Genomic DNA, 20,551 nt, shown 5'->3' with positions numbered 1-20,551 from the left:
CCGCCCCGGCCCCTCTTGGGGGGTGTCCCCTCCCTTCCCCGCCCCGGCCCCCCGTGGGGGGTGTCCCCTCCCTTCCCCGCCCCGGCCCCCCGTGGGGGGTGTCCCCTCCCTTCCCCGCCCCGGCCCCCCGTGGGGGGTGTCCCCTCCCTTCCCCGCCCCGGCCCCCCGTGGGGGGTGTCCCCCCCTTCTCCGCCCCGGCCCCCCTTGGGGGGAGCCCCCCTCTCGCCCGGCCCCCCGTGGGGGGTGTCCCCCCCTTCCCCGCCCCGGCCCCCCTTGGGGGGAGCCCCCCTCTCGCCCGGCCCCCCGTGGGGGGTGTCCCCCCCTTCCCCGCCCCGGCCCCCCTTGGGGGGAGCGCCCCTTCCCCGCCCCGGCCCCCCTTGGGGGGAGCCCCCCGCCCGGCCCCCTTTGGGGGGTGTCCCCCCTCCTTCCCCGCCCCGGCCCCCCGTGGGGGGTGTCCCCCCTTCCTGCCCGGGTCTCGGCCCCCCCATTGGTTACTCCCCCCCTGGGCTGGGCTCCCTTGGTGTCCATCCCCCCCTTCCTGGCCAGGCACCAGCCGTTGACCTCTCCCCCATCCCCCTCCCCCTGCAGACCTGGCACTGGCTCCTCCCCTGGGCTGGACACCAGCTCTTCTCTCCTTCTCCCCCCCCCCCTTTTTCTCCTGCTCCCGAGCCGAGCACCTGATCTCTCTCCCTGCCCCCGGCCTAGCATCTGCTCCCCTCCTTCGTCCCACCCCCTCTGGGCCGGGCACCTGCCCGTGTCCTTCTCAGGCCCCACCCGGGAGGTGGGGACTGGACCTTCACTCAGGTGCCCTCTGGTCTCCTCTTTTGTCCCTCTCAGGCCCCATCTGGGGAGGAGCGGACACTGGGACCTCCACCCTCCCCCAGTCTTCCTCGCCCCCCCCCTTGTGGCTGGGTGGGTATGTGCCCCTCATTTGCCTTCCCCCCTCGAGTCACTCACTGTGGGGGTGGGCACCTCCCTTGCCCAAGGAGTGGGCAGCTGTCCCTCCCCCTGTTGCCCTCAGGCCTCACTTGGGGAGGGCACCTGCCCCTCCTTTGTCCCCCTTAGGCCTCAAGGGGGGGGGCGGGCACATCCTCCTCCCCTCAGGTCCCCCTTGGGTCTAGGTGGACACTCATATCTCACCCCCTTGGGTCTGCAACAGGGACCTGGCCACCTCTTTCTCCCCATGAGGCTATGCCTGGATTATACCAGGCATCTATGCCTGCCTCCTTTGTCCCGCTCAGGACCAGCTTGGGGTGAAATGGACCTGCTTTCTCCCACTTTGTCCTCAGGCCCTGCCCAGGGAGGTACCTGCCACTCCACTTCTTATTCCCCTCAAACTGTACCCCGGGGGGGGGGGGAGCAGTCATTTACTGCTCCCTTTATCCCCTGCTCTCCTCAGTCCCCATCAGGGTGGTGCACCTGCCCTGTTAGCCCCTGGGAATGCTCAGGCACCCATTTCCCTATTGTCCTCCTCACTCCTTACCTAGCGGCCAACACCTACTCTGGAGAGCTTCCTGAGAGAAGAAAAAGCAGGCACCTGATCTCTCTTGCCCCCCTCCCCCAAACCCCACCTGGGCAGGAACATGGAGGAGGGAGGCTGACTCATTTGTATTCATGGAGGCACCCTCAATCTCACACATCCTGGACAGTACAGAATTAGGAGGGAGACTTGATACTCCTGTCTTTGCCCCCACATGTCCCCCACCCTTTGAATCATGGCAGGAGTGACATAGATGGAGAGGTAGGGTAAATCCCCTGCAAACTGGGGAAATTGCCTGTTTTCGCTTTCCCCTTTATTCCCTGCAGTGAGTGTACATAGGCAGTGCAGGTCATTTGAGGAGAAGGGTTAATCTGTTCTTTCAGATCATCCCCCCTCCACAGACACAGAGCTGTAGTGGACGAAGCACAACATAGGAGGCATTGCTTTCAATACCTACACATCCTTACTCATAGTGGAATTAGCGAAGGAGTATGGAGTATGTATAATTTATTTGGGAACTGGGAGACTCGTCCTTTCTGCTCCCCTACATTCTGGGCCTCCCCAACCTGGGTTGATAACACAAGAATGGCCATACTGGGTCAGACCAAAGGTCCATCTAGCCCAGTATACTGTCATCCGACAGTGACCAATGCCAGGTGCCCCAAAGGGAATGAAAAGAACTGGTCATTTATCAAGTAACCCCTCTCCTGTCATCCATTTCCAGCCTCTGACAGAGACTAGGGACACCACTCCTACCCATCCTGGCTAAAACTTGGAGGTAGTGTGGCTTGCACATGTATTCTGATACTAGTGGTATAGACAGCACCTTAAGCTTCCTAGCCTGAAGTCCAGCCCAAGATGCAATTTCAAAGGGCTATCTATACATTTATTTTTAGAGTGTTAGTACAAGCCCTGATAGCCCTATGTCTGTTGGGAGGCATTCTCCAAAATGCTGTCTAGACAGACTCAGAAAGTTATACCAGGGGATGAGAAGACCTTAAAGATCACTCATATTCTCTGTTTTGTCACCCTGCAACAAGTAGAGAAGACTTTCTCTTGTTTACTCTCCCCACCTACCACAACTTTAACACTTGCAACATCACAGGAGAGTGGGTGATGGACACAGTTGGCCACTGGTTGCAGGGAGGAGACTATGCAAGTCATCCTGCTGGGATTAGGGAAAACTGTTCTCTTCCACCTAGCAGCTGTTCCAGCAGTCAGGACAGGATCAAATGAGCACAGTTGTGAGGTGGGGCAGGGATTGCTTCCTGTTGTAGGGCAAGAGACAGTATATATCAGCAGTTGAAAGATTTAATTTCTTGATCCTGTGCCTTTTTGGAAGCTGATTCAGTCTAATTAAGTCTGAGCAGCAGATGTTTTAAATAATAACATGCTGCTCAGAAAGAGAGGGATTTCTGAGGTTTGAAAGGAGAGATTCCCAGAGGCCAGCACCTAAAGCAACACTGTACAAAAGAGAAAATAAGCTTTATAGTAATGAGAAGATTAAGAATGGCGGATGCGCTCCTGTCCACAGAAAATGAACTGAAACACAATTCTTGGCCTTACCACACTGAAATAAGGGTAGGAGTTTGGATAAAGAGCACCTGGTGTTTCAGGGACCTTCTTCTGATCATCTGTTACTCTAGCTACCCCTTTTTACTCTCACATTTCCTCCAGTCTTTGCCCCAGTATGGCCTCTTGTCTTCCTGCTATTTCTGAGTCCTTAATTGTCTCTCACAAGCGATACAGCCTATCCACTTCCAGCAGGCCTGTATTACTTGGCTATATGGTGCACTAATGCCTACTGCTCTTCTCTGCTGCCAGGCTCCTGCAGGGAGCTGAGAGCTTGGTTGGTACTGCTGAGCTGCTAGTGGGGAGCTGAGAACATGGACAGAAGCTGGGCTTGCAGCTGGAGATCCCCTTCTGCCACCAGGTGCCAGCCTCAGCTGAGCCCAGTGCAAGGTTCACAGCAGGAATCCTGTCAGCCTTTCTTATCAATTTCATGGCTCCAAGGGGAGCCCTGAAATTGATAAGAATGACAGCTGATGTAAGTAGAGCAGTATCCACACAGATATTGCATTGCCCTAAATACACTGACATAAAAGTCCCACACCTCTCGTGGAGACAGAGTTATGCCACTGTAGTGGGGCACTTATATTGGCTTGAACCAGGCTGTAATGTAGACACTGACATAATTAGGTCTACATAAGATGTCTATGTCGACCTAATTCTGTAGTGTAGACCAGAGACTATTGTAATGAACACTGACAATTTATTAACTAATACATGAAATTTATAGCCCAAGTGACAGGAAGGACTTGATTAAAACTTTGCTTGCTAAAATATTTCTTCATTAGAAGTCTTCAGATATCCTACATCCATCTGAGAAGTCTGTTATAACATCAGAACCACCAGATTGAGTTACAGTTTGACCAGATTAATATTGAGACTGTTATCTTTACCCTGTGAGTGGAGATTTATTTAATGAATATTGCAAACCCAGCAAGTGTGTCATCCAATCAGTAAAGTTATTGGAGGAATCCTTTAGATAATTATGTAATTTGATGTTTCATTCCTTTTCTTCCATTGACATGTCCGTGAATATTTGATTACACATAGAAATAATTCATATGCCTCTTCCATCTGAGTTCTGTGGTGATTAGATCATTCAATCCATTCTCTTGCCAATGCAAGATTTTTCCTACAATTCATTTTTCTATTGCTTTGCTCAGTTTAATTTTCAAAAATCACAAGCAATGTACTTTCTGCCCGTTCCTTTGCAAGTCAGTTTGTTCTACAGCCTAATCATAGTGGTGACTGGATGGTTTATCTCTGATACTCAGCCTAATTTCCCTATTCTTAATTTCATCCCGTTTCATGTTCACACCCATCAAATATTTATAGATTGGCATTTTTTCTTTACCTTTGCTCCCCTTTGGTAATCATTTTGTAGTGTAGGCCCTGTTACACATTCCATTTTTTAATGTCATAAATCAGTCCTGCTGATAACTCTAGTTCTCAGAATGTTCTTTAGTTTGAATTCTAATTTCAGGTTGCTTGTCAGGGTTGCACATTCTGTGAACAGATATCTATCTAGCAATAGAAATTTATGACTTGAGACAAGAATTGTGTCGTGTCAGGAGAAAACCAATATATTATTTTTTTCCCCGCCCCTTTGGACATTGCCTACTTGAGCATGAGAATGCGGCTTATATTTTAGGAGGGAATACTTCTACTTCCCTTAAAGTAGACCTACAAAGAAGAAACCTATTGGCATTGTTCCTTCCCCCCCCCCCCCCAGATGTATAATGTATGGCAGGGGCCCCAAATCTTAATTATTATGAGAGAGAGAGAGAGAGAGAGAGAACGAGAGAGAACTTATTTTGAGCTTCTCTTTTTCTATGAGAAATGTAGGTTTCATCTCCCTTGTCTTTCCTGGAAGATTGTATGGACGTCACAAATGCCAAGGAGAAGCCTGTGGAATTAAGAAAACATTATTTTAATGAGTGAATAAAAATTTCTGTTTTATTTTGTTAATATTTGTTTACCTCAAGTACCTAAACAAATAATTCATTGAGGGAGGCAGTGTAGGTTAAAGATCCCTGCATTTTCATTTAAGGCCTTTGAAAATTTGCTTATAGCCTAATTTTCATGATGGCATAGTGATTTAAACTGCAAATGTAGGAGAGATGCAAATAACATTAAGTTCTTTGTTGCTGGAGTTAATATTTGAAATTATTAATAGGGGAAACCACCAAACACTAATTTAACCATACATTTTTATCAAATTCAAAGACTGAGTACTTACAGGCAGTCCCCGAATTATGCGGATCTGACTTACGTCGGATCCGCAGTTACGAACGGGGCTTTTCTCGCCCCGGAGGACACGGACTGCAGGACCTCGAGGTCCCGCTGCCCGTGTACTCCGGGGCGAGAAAAGCTGCTCCGCGTCTCCCTGGTCTGCAGACCAGGAAGACGCGGAGCAAAGCCACGGAGGGGCTCGGGCAGCGGGGCAGCCCAGGCACGCCTGGGCTGTCCCGCTGCCGGCTTCCCTCGAGGCTTTGCAAAGCCGCGGAGGGGCTGGGGCTGCGGGGCAGCTCAGGCTTCTGGTCAGTTTCAGCAGCGGCTGAATCTGGAAGCCAGTTCCAACTTACATACAAATTCAACTTAAGAACAAACCTACAGTCCCTATCTTGTACGTAACCCGGGGACTGCCTGTATACAATTGCACTAAACCAGCCTAAATAATAAGCTATTTACTATAACCAAACAGTAACAACATTTAGAACCATTTGATTTAGACACTTAACAAATGGGCTAAACATGGGGGCCCTTAGACCCATATTGGTAGACTCCAATATGGTTAGACAGGTATTAGTAATGAATTGTTTAAGAGCTTACTTTTTATACCCTTTCACAAACAAGTGATGTCACTGCCAATTATTGACTTCAGCTAAACCCTAATTTGTGACAGTTCATCCTTATTTCCAGCTTAATCTTTATTAAATTTATCACCTCCTTATTCCTAATGGCGTTCCTTCACTTGCTGTCTAACAGTTTTCCCGTTGCCTGTGAGTTCCCATATGCTTTAACACAGGTGTGTGGGCTAAGTAAGGAACTAATTTTAAGACAGATTATTTGTTTTATTTAAAACCATCTGCAGTCATCCCTATCAATCAGAGGCCTTTTAGAAACACAGCCTTATCTTCTTATTCTTTGAGCCAGGCATCCTCCATACTTTATTCCTCTGCTCCTATCACTTATTTTCAAGGACTTCCTTCTACTTGCTAGTCAGAGCTTTCTTTATAACACACATTTTTCTTAACCAAATTTAAGCTAACTTTAATTCCTTTATTTTATATTCTTCCTAAAGAAGTATTGAAACCTGACTGTATAGCTGCAGCCAGTATTAATACTTAATCCTTACAACTCCATTGGCTACAACTCTTGTTCCCGCCTTTTTCTTTCGTATGTAACTGCAGAAGTAATTATTTGTGAATTTTTCTGTTAAAAATAAAATTGAAATGTGTTCACTAAAATTTTAAATTTCAGGAATATTGTCAAGTAGAAGTTCATATTTAAAAACAAAAATCCCAATCCTTTTTCTTACCTGTAACCAGGGAAACCTGGGAGGTTGGGGCCGAAATACGGTTGGGGCCCCTTTAATTGCCATGTGCGCCAAGAGGGCTTCTGTTGGGCACTGCTTCCTTAATTAGAAAATACCTGCACAACGCGAGTGCTCCCAGGGTCAGGGGAAAGTGGCGAGTGCTCCCAAAAAAAGGTGACGGTATGCCATACCGGTGTGTACCGTCACAAAACAAGCACTGCCTAGAGCTAACACCTTGGGTCATAAGATTGGCCATATTGGGTCATACCAATAGTCCATCCAGGCCTGTATCGTGTCTCTGACAGTGGCCAGTACCATATGCTTCTGAGGATTATGAACAGAAAAGGGCAATTTTAAGAGATCCATCCCCTGTTGTTCAGTCTCAGATTTTGGCAGTTAGAAGTTTAGTGAAAAATCTTGGGCGTGGAATAGGGATGTTAAGGTGCTGTCAATTGGCTAATCAAGTAGTCAATAGAATTTTTATTGAATACTTGATTAGTTATTTGGGGAAAGCAGCCCGGCTTAGCCCTGGCTCATGCCAGATCTGGGACCTACCCCTGCTGCAGCGCTGCATTTTAAATGTAGTAAGAGCTGGACTGCCCACCCGGCTCTTAGTACATTTTAACAGCAGAGCCGCAGCAGGGGTAGGACCCAGACTCGGCATTGAGCAGGGCTGCTTGCCTGGCTGGAGCAGCCTCTGTCCGTGGCCAGCCCTCTGAGACAGAGGCAGCAAACGGGGAGGGAGGGGGAGTAGTTGGCTAGATTAACTGATAAACCCAGGCTTATCCGTTAGCCGACTATTCACGTCCCTATCATGGGATTGCTTTCTCGTCTCTTGTCCAACAGAAAGTACTTGCTCTTGGTATTAGCAGGAAAAGGTCATTAGAGACTTAGGATGAATGGTTTTGGTGGAGTGTAAGGGGCTGAAATCTGATTGAAAGGTTTCTAGGATAGTACTGAAAGAGAGGAATTCCAGACAGTTATTGCAGACAGTGCATTCAGTGAACTTGGAGATGGGGCAATAGTTGAAAGACAAAGGGGAAGCAGCATGGAGGAGGGAGCAGGGGAGGCTGCTGTAAAGCATCCTCTGTCTTCAGTAGGCCCAGGCTTTGTGGGATGCCAGGGCAGCCTCGTCTGCAGGAAGCTGTGCTCCACTGTGGACACAGAGACTGCTGCCATCCCACTCTGCTGCCTCTATATCAGAGGCAACAGCGTGGGGCGGCAGGAAACCTGTTTTTAAACCGGCTCCTCTCGTGTACTGGCTCCCACCTGCCACCTTGTACGGCTGCCTCTGGTACAGAGGCAGCAGCGTGGGATGATAGGGGACTCCCCAGGAGTGCGGCCAGGAGCGCACTGGTTGGCAGCCCCACCTCGAGGATTATCAAATAATCGTGTAACCGCTAAGTGTTGATGAGGTTACACCGTTATTCAATGAATTGATATCTAAAATCCCTAGTGGAGATGAGAAGTGAAGAGGAATTGCAGTTTGGGCAGAATTTGTCCTCCAGTTTTAACTGGATGCAGTATTCAATTCCTGCCTTAAAGTGTTGTGTATACATGCAGTCTCATGCGCTTCCAGTGACCTTAATGAATTTTGCACTCACACTGATAATGGAGTAAATCCTTTGGAAAGGAAAAGTTGTTTTTAAATACATATGGGGTACATCTAGACTACATGCCTCTGGCGACAGAGGCATGTAGATTAGACTACCGAGCATAGGAAAATGAAGCGGCAATTTAAATAATCGCCGCTTTATTTAAATTTAAATGGCTGTCACGCTGAGCCAATCATCTGTTTGTCGGCTAAGCACGGTAAACAGCTGATCGGCTCAGCACAGCAGCCATTTAAATGAAGCGGCGATTATTTAAATCGCAGCTTCATTTTCCTATGCCGGGTAGTCTAGACGTACCCATAAATACTATTTTAAAAATCTTTTCCTTTCATAAGGACTTATGAGCCATTCAGATTGGTGTCCATAGGCCTTTATCCCTTCATTCATACTAACTATTGATTAGTCATCATTCTACCACTGATTTGATGTTTCCTGGGTTTATTTTGCTTTTTATTCTTTTAATCTCCGTGGTGGCAGGTTTGTTTAGTCCTAATTGCTAGAAATGCCTGCCTTAATTGTCAGCCGCAGCTCTTTGGTTTTGGTATATGGCTCTGTGATTTTAAAAATTGATTGTTGTGTAATGATTTAAAAACAACTATATATCAAAACAGAGCTCTTACTGGTACATTAAAACGAACGTGCTCCCTGCAGAGAGAGCTTTCTTACAACTCCTCCCAGAAACACATCTGCTGTCTATGAAATTAGGTAACTTTTTTGTGCAGTTTAATTTCTTTTGTTTAGGGGAAAAAACAGCTTTAGACTAATACAGTTTGTGAATAATTGGAACAAAATACTTTCTGGTTTATGTTTCTCTTTTTTCTTCCACTTGTCATTCAAATTTATTTTTAAAGTTTGTGTGTGCATATATACTGTATTTTTGAGAGAGTTTGTCTGTTTGTCCAAGATCTCTTAAACAGTAAGAACTAAGATCACCAAATTCATTGTACAGCTTCCTCTTGTTGTAACTTAAAGCAAGGTGAGGGTTTGATCAGGAAAATGGGATGCCTCTGGAATTGGATTGCTCATCATAAAACCATTCAGAAAAGTGACAGAATTGCCAGGCAGATGAAAGTGGATGGCTGGGGGTGCCCCCCCTTGTTCAGGACTGCCCCCGTCTTAAGCCTCCCACCCCCCAAACGTCGCTTCCCCAATTTGTAGAGAAACATTGCTAGCTGTTCCCCTTTTTCAGGGAACTTGGGGAAAGCACACACTTCGCTGCATTCCTCAGTCTGGCTGCGGAGTGCCTTTGGCAGACATACCTGGATCTGGTCCAGCTAGAGGTCATGCACCCCTCCTCTGACTGTGCCCGCTGTAGCTGCAGTGATCATGAAGAGGTACTTCTCACATGGCCCCAAGCTGCTGTGGTGAGAGAGGACTGGGGTAGTCATCTCTCCACAGGACAGCCTGCATACTGAACCCCTTGTCGCCAGACCCACCTTTAAATGAAGGAAAACAAAAATTAAGGACCCAAATAACGCTGAAATGAAAGTTTTGGGATTTCACCATCCGTTGGTAGAAGCTGTAACAATTTTTTTGTTTCATTTTTTTTGTGCATATCCTAATTTGAGTGCAATATACAAATACATTTCTATATGTTTTATGGCTTTTTGAGGCAAGACAAGTCCATTATGATTAGCTATATCCCCACTACTAAGGCACAAACCACAGTTAAAGTAGAATTAGATATATCCCTGCTACCAAGGCATTGCTGGGATTTGGCTCTAGGAACTCTTGCATTCAGAGCCAGGGCATAGCTCTATGGACTTATAGCCACCCACAAGACCATTAGAACCTATCAGAAAAATCTTTCTATATATAGACATTTTTTGGAATTTTGCTATTTTCCTCATTTTTTATATTCCTGTAGTTAAACAACCAGGTTCCTTTGGGGGAGGAGGGGGATCAGGGGAACCTTGAAGTGAGAAAAGCTTGCATTGTGTGGAACCTGAAGCTGTCTGTGGTGAGGAATTGGGACTTAAAGGCTTGCTGCTCCCTTACAAGGCTACTTGCAGTTGTCCTAGTCACTAGCGGGCTCTGTGATGTCGTCAATTCAGGCACCTTAGGGGGTTTCTCTTGTTGTTGTTTGAGCATCTGACAACACCAGGTGAAGGAAGCTAGGTTCCTCCCGGGCCACCTTCTATAACCCTCCATTCAGGGTACTCTGGAAGCAGTTTCTCCCTTTGTTGCCCCTGCCATGAAAAAGTTTTTCAAATAGCTTTTCCAATGTATGCGCTCTATAGTAATTCTGTTAGAATGCTGGAAAGACCTAGCCTTCTTGGTTCTCCCATTCACCCATAAGAATTATACCCATATGCTGTTCATGTATTGTTAGCGGGAAAGCTTTAAAAAAAAAAAAAACCAGCCCCAACCTAAGGGGTGCTTTTGTAAATAAGAAGGGGAAAAAAGAACAAAGAATAAAATATAATCTGTAGAAAACATTACTACTGTAGAAAACATTACTACTGTTGGTTAGAACTTATAATGACAAAGGTTAAAACTTAGTGGTGATAATTTTACTGTTCTTGTCTGTGCCTCCTTTTGTTTGTTTTTTTCATTTCGCCCCAGCTGTTGACAGTCTGTCCAGAGAAGACCTGATTTCTCCAGTCCTTCCCCAAAAATCTCTTTACAAGGAGGGCCTAGCTCTTTTCAATAGTGAGCCAAGTTCATTGTTGGTCTTTTTCTGAAGAACTTGTGATTGTCTGGAGTTTAGCTCCCATTCATACAGAATATGTCCAAATTTGTTTAATTGTAGCTCTGGCCTGGGCAAAATATAGCCCACGAACCGGATCTGGCATGCCAAGTTCCCAGATCAGGCCCATGGACACAGCGGGAAGCCCCAGACAGGTTCTCCTGCTTGCCCCTCACACCACTCAGAAAAGCAGCTGTGGAGCTGTTTCTCTTTCAAAACTGTGATCCCAGAAGGGAGGGAAGAAGGCTTCATTTGCGATGTGCTTTGAGGCATGGATGTGCTCTTGCAGAAGAAATTTTTGTGCAAAAACTTTTGCGCAAAAGGCTTCTTGCACAAGAAGCATGTAGTATAGATGTAGCCTAGGATAAAAACTGTTCACCCAGTATGTAAAATTATCCTTCATTTTGGTGTAGGGGAGAAGGATGTGCTTTTGCTTCCCATTTCTCTACCAACTCCCTTGTCTTCCACAAAACACTTCACAGGTGATGCCCCTAACTATAGTGTCCCAGTTTTTCACTTTGACAATATTAGCTTGCAGAAAGGAAAGAGTTGCAAATTGCTACCTGCAGATCTTTCACTTACATTGGGCAACAACCACTTCTACCTATGATACACTTGGATGCAACTTTCAGCATAGACCACTGATATTTTGTGTGCGAACTAGGAAGATGAATGTCCAACTATTCATTTTGTAAATACAAATAGGTTCATGCAGATTTAGAGGTTGGAGCGAGACTAAAAAATTGGCCCTTAATGAGAATTCAGTTTTATATTTTAAAAGAATTTCTGGCTTCCTTACTGAGGAAATCCCTAAAAGTTACTGTGTAAACTGGACCATTTTAAAAATACTGACTTGGGCCCCAAAGAAAAAAAAATACTTTTTAGTAATAAGTCAACAGCAATTACCAATTATGGATTCCAACAATGGACTTAGATTGTCATCAAAACGAAACAAAATTGTAATTCTTTTACTTATTTAGTGCCATTTCTGGTATGTTGAATACTAAATCCCTCCTGTTTCCCTTTTAGAAACGGATAAAATCCCTGTAATGCGTGGGCAGTGGTTTATTGATGGTACATGGCAACCATTAGAAGAAGAAGAAAGTAATCTAATAGAACAAGAACACCTCAATTGTTTCAGAGGCCAACAAATGCAAGAGAACTTTGATATGGAAGTATCAAAACCTGTAGATGGGAAAGAGGGTAAGTTACTGCTGGACTGTTTTATTTATTTGTATTACTGTGGTTATAAAAAGATTTCTATAAATATGAATGTTTAGTATATTCTGCAATCTTTTTAATATTGCATGGTGACTAGCAATTATTCGCTCTGGTTGCATTTTTCAGTATAGCTTGATGGTTCTAGGATTTATCACTGAATCTCAAAAACTCACAGCATTCCGTGTAAAACTAAACTCATGGGCGACTTTCTTGTCTTCTCCCCGTTTTCCCTTGTTTCATGTTGTGACTTTTTATTATATCTGAAGGTCTCATTTTAGTTTCAAGTTTTCTGTCCATGGGTCAGGAAAAGAGCTGATGACCTCAGTCTAAACTGGCTCTAAAAGTCACACAGATTCCCATAATTCTGCCCTGAAGGATCAATCATTTTCACAGATCATACATTTCGTTTTTCGTTCTGGATTAGTCTAGAACTTCAGAGTAGTTGAAGTTGCAGTAAATTCGGTATATATTTTAATGACCAGGCTAAGAATATGGAACTGATGTTTCTCAAGTATGCGAATCAAAATCATTTCACGTTTTTAAGGTCACCCCACTGAAATCAGAGGTGTTGAACTAGTTACCATGGGCATTAGAATCAGTACTAATCAGTACAGAATAAGTACAGCACAACAAATTCAGTATTCTTAATTTACTAGTTTTTGTCCTTGCTTGTAACTACTTGTCAAGTTCTCACTAAACCAATAACTGCAGTTACAAGGACTTCAAAATACAAATTACAGTAAACTTCCGATAATCCGGCACCTTTAGGACCCAGGGGGTGATGGATTATCAGATATGCCGGACTATCAGAAGGGGGGGCTATGAGGGGTCTGGAGTGGGGTGGGAGGGGATGCCACCCCAGACCCTTTATAGCCCCCCCTTACGATAGTCCAGCTCTGCTCCAGGCGTCCCAGGATGCCTGCAATAGAGCAGCTGGGGTGCTGCCGGGTTGGTCCCGCAGCGCCGAGGGGCGGCGCTACGGCACCAACCCAGCAGCACTCCAGCTGCTTATAGGGACCCCTGGGGCAGAGCAGCTGGGGTCCTGCCGGGTTGGTCCCGCAGCGCCATCCTTTGGCGCTGCGGGACCAACCCGGCAGCACTTCAGCTGCTCTGCTCCCGGCTTCCCCAATTCAGCTGCTGGTCAGCTGAATGGGGGAAGCCTGTCCAGCTGAATGGGGGAAGCCTGTCCGGTGCCGGACCATCAGGAGTCCCGGAGCATTGGATGCCGGACTAATGGAGTTTTACTGTAATTAGGGCTTTAGTATATTTTTTTATTAGAATAACTTTACTGTTAAACTTTTTTTTAAATACACATTTGAAAAGCTTTGGACATAAATTAAAGCATTCCTCTCAGGAGTTAGTTGGGAAGGTATATTGTGTGTGTGAATTTAATGAATGTTTTGTATATGTCTGCTACAGTTGATAACTAGGGTCGCTAGATGGTTTCAACAAAAATACCGGACGCACTTGACATTACATCACAATCAACATTACATCTTATTTAGAAAATATGGGACATTTATATTTTCTCAATTTGTTTCCTGAACAGAAAGCTCAAATACTGGACTGTCCGGTTCAAAACCGGACACCTGGCAACCCTATTGATAACAATAGTGTACTACACTAAGCAATATTTTATCCTCTCAAGGCTTGTATGTAGCTCTCATTAGCACTAACTGATGGTAAACTAGACGTCTTAATTATCACTCACTGCTAGGGTTGCCAACTGTCTAATTGCACAAAACTGAACACCATTGCCCTGCCCCCGCTCCACCCTTTCTCCGAGTCCCTGCCTCCTGCTAACTCCATCCACCCTCCCTTTGTTGCTTGCTGTACTCCATCCTCACTCGCTCGCTCATTTTCACCAGCCTGGGGCTGGGATTTGGGGTGTGGGAAAGCATGAGGGGTGTGGGTTCTGGAATTAGGACAGAAATGAATGAGAGGTTCATGGAGTTGGGGTTCGGGATTGTGGGTTCGGGGGGGTGGAGATAGGTCCCAGAATCTGACATGTCTCTTGGATCTTAGGTGAAGGCGCAGCAGGTGGCTCTGCTTGCTGTCTTGGCCTGCAGACTCTGCCCCTACAGCTCCCATTGGCTGTGATTCCCAGCCATGGGAGCTGCAGAGCTAGTGCTTGAAGCAGGGGCAGTGTGCAGAGCTCCCTTTGCCCTGACTCTGCCTAGGAGCTGAGGGACAAGTCACGTGGTGACAGGTAGACAGCTTGCCAGCCCTGCCAATTGTACATTTAATGGCCTGGTCAGCAGTGCTGACCGGAGCTACCAGGGTCCCTTTTCAACCAGGTGTTCTTGTCAGAAACCTGATACCCAACAACCCTACTCATAGCTACGCTATTTATTGAAAGCACTGTAGAAATGTGATACTAACATGCAAAACTGTAAGAAACATCCTAAAATCGCAGCAAAAGTGTAATAGAAGAAAACCAAAAAGAATGATAAGACTTAATTATTTTCACACATATACATCCGAGTATTAACATGTATTTAAAAATAACCTCTGTTATCTAAAAAGCACATTGTATACCAGACTTCAGTAATCCAGATGGCTGAGGCTAGCATACAATCATGTGCAGCAGGTGGCTACAGGCTGAAGCATTTCAAGGCAGAAGTCCTTCTCTATCCCTGTAGACAGGAAGAAGTTTAGTTCCTTTTAACTGTGTTTGTTTAGCGCCCTCACCCCAATTTGACCTGAAAACCCTGGGACAGCCTGTGCGATCCTTTAGCCTAGTGATTGAGGCACCTTCTCACTGTCATTTCATTTGCTCTTCTGTTGCCGTTGTCCAGCTGATCCTCTTCAGAAAATGAACCAATAGTTTATCGAATGTTTAACTCACTCCATTCTACTGCAGTCCCACAGTGCTATACTTGCAGACGAGTCACACTTAAGTATGTGCCAAGTGATGCTGCTCCCCCTCTTCAGACATGAATCGTCCACCCCAGTAAATGCTAGTCCCCAAAAATGTCAGTGCTAAGGGGAGAAAATGCATTTGTATTTGCTGTGCTGCCGAAAAGCGCCATATGCACCAGTGGTGAATGGCGTAATAGCTAGTCCAAGTGCCACTCTCCGCATATCTGGTTTTTTTCTTAGTTCTGTGGTTCCCCATCAGGGAAATGTCCTTCCCTTTAGGCAAAGGAAGCCTGACTCAAGTTATCCTTTGCCTAGTTCTCATCCTGGATCCCAATCCTTCATCAGGGAAAATAAGCAGCATTTATGCAGGTATGTCAATGGTTGGTCCTGGGCAAGTAAGAATTGCCTTGCTAAATCAGGTTTAGCTGGATATCCTGTGTCCTGCAGTAACCAGTACTGGATACTTTAAAAGAAGGTGCAGGTAACCCTCTAATGGAATAACCTGCCCATGGAAGGATTGCCTTCTTTTTTTAAATCCTCATAAATTAGAATCACAGACATATCGGACAGTAAGGAACTTCAGTAAGTCACCTGGTCCAGCCCCATGTATCAAGGCAGGACTAAGTATTATCTAGACCATCCTTGACAGATGTTTGGCTAAACTGGTTTTTAAAAACCTCCAGTGACAGTCCACAAACTTACTAGATAATTTGTTCCAGGTATTTAACTAGCTTTCCAGCTAGGAAGCTTTTCCTAATGGCTAACCTAAACCTTGCTTAAAAAAAAGTCTGCCTCTACTTCAATTAACTAATTATATACCACAAATCAAGCACAAATTATCTTACTGTATAGTAGCTTTATTTGAAATAGAGATTGATATTTGGCCATATGGCTAGGGTAGCCAACCCTCCTGGTTTTGCTGTGAGACTCCCAGAATCAGGCTCTGTCACCCGGAGGCTACAGAAGCCAAACCAGGAGATTTCATGCTGCAAATGGCGCAGTGGGGAAAAGGTAGACCCCCTGCTTGCTCTGTCTCTGTGCTGCTCCTAGAAGCAGCTGGTATGTCCCTGCAGCCTGGGGAGGGTGTGGAGAGGGAGACATAGGTCTCCAAGCTCTATCCTCCCCCAATACCATCTCAGCTGCTGACGACCAGAAACTATGGCCAGTGGTGAGAGCAGCCATGGAACTCCCTGGTCTGCTCCCCAGGGGCTTCTGGGAGTGGCACAGGGCCAGGGCAGGTAGGGGACCTTCTTAAGCCCCACTTCACTGCCACCTGGGAGCCATTCAAAGTAATCACAACCTAACTGGAGCCTGTACTCCTTATCCCCTTCTGCACTCCAACCTCCTACCCCAGCCCGGTGCAAGTGAGCAAGAATGGGGGACAGAAATGACGGGGGTGGGGAGGACGGAGGAAGAGTGGGCAGGGCCTTGGAAAGAGGGTGAGGCAAAAGTGTTTGGGTTTGTGTGATTAGACATTTGGCAACCCTTTCTACAGAGATCCTTAAAACATGACTGTTTAAAACACTTCCAATGACTGTTGAAAACCTCCAAAACTGTGCATAAGTTCTGTTTTGTTAAACAGAAATATCGTGATTGTTAGTTTGACTTTTTGGTGGTATTTTAAAGAGACAATGTTAAATTTTAAGGCTCCCAAATTAACTTTTAAAATTTTGGTTTTGGATAGTCCATGTAACTCTGTAAGGCTTTTTTCCCCTCCATATAGGATTTATTCATTCTTGTACTATAGATTGAACCGAGAAATTATAAATATCTCTAACCCAGCATTCATGAACCCAGCAGTTGTAAATTCCTATGAGCATAGGCTGGAAGATGAATCACTGTGGATTAAGGATGCGGTTCTTAGTTACAATCTTCCAGGAATTTGTGATGCATCACTTTTTAAGTTAAAGAAAAAATCTTGGGTGTGTCTGTAAATAATTTGTTTATATCTGATAGTAATAGTAATGTAGCTGTGTTAGTCTGGTGTAGCTGAAGTAAAATGCAGGACTATGTAGCACTTTAAAGACTAACAAGATGGTTTATTAGATGATGTTTGATCTATTTGATCTCAGGAAGTGGGTCTGGCCCACGAAAACTCATCATCTAATAAACCATCTTGTTAGTCTTTAAAGTGCTACATAGTCCTGCATTTTGCTTTATATCTGATTGTTTTCTAGAAAAACTGGCTTTCTTAAAGGACCTACACATGCTTTTCTTGTACTGTATATACCCTGTAACTATATTTATAGACCTACTGTGTAATAAGTCCAAGTATATGCCAAAATTCTTGAGGGAGGCTGAAATGAAAAATTTTTAAATTTCACATTTGTTATTTATTCTGTGCAGCAATACTTAATTGAAAAAAATGCTTTCAAAATCAGTACAAAAATCTGTAAGGTCTTAAGTCGCTGATAACATGCAGATGGACTTTAACTACATTTCTACACAATGAATTCAGAAATCACTTTTTTCTTTACATGCTAGCCAGGGCTAGAGTTAAAGTTTAGGGTTTTTTATGTAATAGATGACGTAAAATGAGTGCAGAGAGCTGAGTTCTTTAGTGCAGTGGGTTCTCAAAGTTTGGTCCCTGGACCACTAGTGGTCCATGTTCGCCTCCCAGGTGGTCCATGATTTGAGCTCAGCTCTGAACCCAAAAAATGTTCCCCACCCTTGCCATAAATAAAGAAAACATTTAAACCTTTTTTGTTGGACATTAAATACAGTAAAATATTCATTTAAATGAAGTTTGATAAACTAACAGGAGAAAGTTAAAACTCGATGACCTTTCAAGGTCCCTTCCAGTTCTAGTGTTCTATGATTCAATGAAAACGCTTAATCTGTTTAATTTTAAATTTAAGTATTTCGCTAGCCACATCACTAGCAAAATGGCTTGGGCATAATTATGTAATTAACAGTCACTTTGCATTAGCAGCTGGTGGTATGTGGAAAGATTTGCCAGGTGTCCATGGGCCAAAAAGTTTGAGAACCACTGCTTTTGTGGTATACATGCAGCGTCTACAGCTCTTGTAGGAGAAAGAGAAGCCTGAATTCAGGCCCTGGCAGGTTTTAAAAAGTAAATCTATTGTTGGAAAGCTCAGTGTGGTGCTAATATCAGATCTTAAAAAGAAAAAAAACACATTTCTTTCTTTGCAAGAGTGGTGGTGTCTGACCTGAGGGTTGAACATATTTCAAGTCTGGGATTACAATCAGTATTTTGGCAGAAATGCTTTGTTCTGTTTTTGTGCCTCGGGTTTCACAAAGGGCACTGTGAATGGGTTTAGCTCTTGCTACAGATATCCTGGGTGCAGGGGAATCCCTGGGAGCCATAGAGTTGCTGTATTCCAAGAACTGCAGGATAGGTCATGTCAAGGATTGACATTGGGGTGTATTGGCTGGAGGGAGGGAATGGGGAGAATCACTGTACAGTGGCATGCTCCAGCTGGGCTCAGCTGGCAAATGGTCCCTTAGAAACGGTAGCCAGCTGGCACAAGTTAAAGCTGCTACTCTCTCCTCTGCCCTGCATTTGAGCAGCTGCCCTGTGAAGGCGTCACATACAAAAGGGAAAGGACTGCAGCTGCCAAGTATATTCCTGACTCAGACCAGACTACTTGTGGGGCAGCCGCAGAAGTGATGGGAGTCAGTTGACAAGATGATGTCCCTTGTGTGCCTCCAATGGAGCAGAGGTCCCCAAACTGAGGGGCATAGAGAAACATTTAAGGAGGTACAGCAGGATCCCTGCCAGCTCTGCTGTGGCCCTAGTACCTTGCCTTGCCCCAGCCTTCCCCGCTGGGCCTGCCCTCAACCTAGCCTCCTTTCCTGGCCCCAGATCTGTCATTTGCTCAACTGCAACCTCACCCCTGTCCATGTGTTGTGTCCCTCCCCCGCCCTCCAAGCTGCAGTCCCAGCACCAAGCATGGAGTTTGGGGGATGGACAAGGGTAAGGGAGTCACAATCCCTGAAAATGTGAGGACCATTGATGTAGAGACAGGTAATTCAAACATATTTCAAAATGCAGGGCCTGGTTCAGAGAAAACATTTTCCATTTATAATTAAATAAAAATTGTGTTCACCCTCCCCAGCCACAAGGTTGGACACCACTGTTCTAAAACATTTCACTTAACCATTCAATATTAATTGCTTTTGTGGCACTGTCTGTGATCTTTTAATAGATGGTGTTTCATGCGTATTCACATTTACTTAGAAAGTAGGGAGGCTAGAAGTTGACCTTGAAAACAAACAAAGAGTACAAAGTAAATACCCTTATATTGGATCAAAGGTGCAGAAAATCATTCTGAGGCTATCATTTAAATTAATTTTGAAATATACTATATTTGAAATTGAATGAATTTCGTGTTAGAAACCTGCACTTACTGTGTATTTGGTTTTGTTATGCGCTTGCATGTTTAAAATGCGGCTGTACTCCCATAACTGACTCTATAAAAATTGCATTCTGGGCTACCTGGGTGGTTTGCCTCAGTGGCTGCAGATTAATCAGGTCAGGAACTTTTTTTTTTTTTTTTTTTTTTTTTGAAAGGAGGATTTTTTTGTTTACTTGCTAGCCTAGCAAATTCAACCTGGGAAAGTAAAACCAGGTTTTTCTGGCTAGTATGTGATCACCAGGCATTGACCGATTCTGTAGATCAAATTCTTTCTTCAGTTGCAAGAATACAGCCTTTATGAGCTTGATTCTCTACTCTGATAAATCAGCATTATATCTCTAACTCTCCAAGTGGTGCCTCTCCTCCCAGTTTATACTGGCCTACATGAAAGGAGGAATCAGGCCCATTGTTGTCCGTGGAGTTGTGGTAGTTGGAGTGTAGAGATTTTTGTTAATTCAGGGACTAAAATAGAGAATCCATTTCATTCTCTCAGAAATTAATCACACATTCTTAGACATTGGCTTTCTGGAACTAAAAGGGGGCTGACTAAAAGAGAGATTTCTTTAAGGCTTGTCCATGGTAGCTGGGTTGTAAATTCTAGAGCACAGTAGCATCTATCACATTTAGTAGCCCATGTGGATCCTGCTGATGCTCACTATAAATTTCTTAGTGTATGTTAATTAGTCCCGCTGCAAGCAGTACTAAGTTAATACGCAGTAGGGAACTTTTAGTGTGTGCTAGCAAAGTGCATATAGACTAGTTTGTGTGTTATGCCTCAGCTAGCATTGGCTAAGGTACCATGTAGGCAGGCCCTTAGTCACTAAAGAATCAGTACATACAGAACAGTTGTGCTGAGTCAGAAGATGCCATTTGTACACAGTCACTTTTTGGGAAAGAGACTCATTTTCAGACTAGCTGCTGGAAACCCCAAATAAATGCAACAAGCAGTTAATCAAAAGTAACCTTTAAGGTACCTGTTGTTTGCCTGTTTGACCGGTGTGCGAGAGCAGTTTGTTCCAGATCATCGAACTTTCCACCCGGTGAGGTACCAGAACTTTCATTCCTCTCACAATGTCCCTTCCATAACTGAACAGCGCATGTGCCTCCCTGTGGGGGCAAGGTAACTCCATCAACTGTTGCAAAATAGTCCTAAGGCTTGCTTTTCAATAGTCGTGCTTTAAATTCTGGAAGGAATAAAAT

The 20,551-nt window shown here is 44.8% G+C and overlaps 1 protein-coding gene across 5 annotated transcripts in view; it reads left to right on the top strand.

Moving 5' to 3' along the window:
* DDHD1 (DDHD domain containing 1) overlaps nucleotides 1-20,551 on the top strand; it is an 85,457-nt gene that overhangs the window by 987 nt on the left and 63,919 nt on the right. For all 5 annotated transcript variants that reach the window (XM_075926221.1, XM_075926219.1, XM_075926222.1 and 2 more), the window contains exon 2: nucleotides 11,919-12,092. In XM_075926221.1, the coding sequence (XP_075782336.1) occupies nucleotides 11,919-12,092 (174 nt within the window). The remainder of the gene's footprint in view (nucleotides 1-11,918; nucleotides 12,093-20,551) is intronic.

Source organism: Pelodiscus sinensis, chromosome 4 (genome assembly GCF_049634645.1).
Source record: "Pelodiscus sinensis isolate JC-2024 chromosome 4, ASM4963464v1, whole genome shotgun sequence".
Classification (NCBI taxonomy): Eukaryota; Metazoa; Chordata; order Testudines; family Trionychidae; genus Pelodiscus; species Pelodiscus sinensis.
This window is presented reverse-complemented; position numbering and strand designations above follow the sequence as displayed.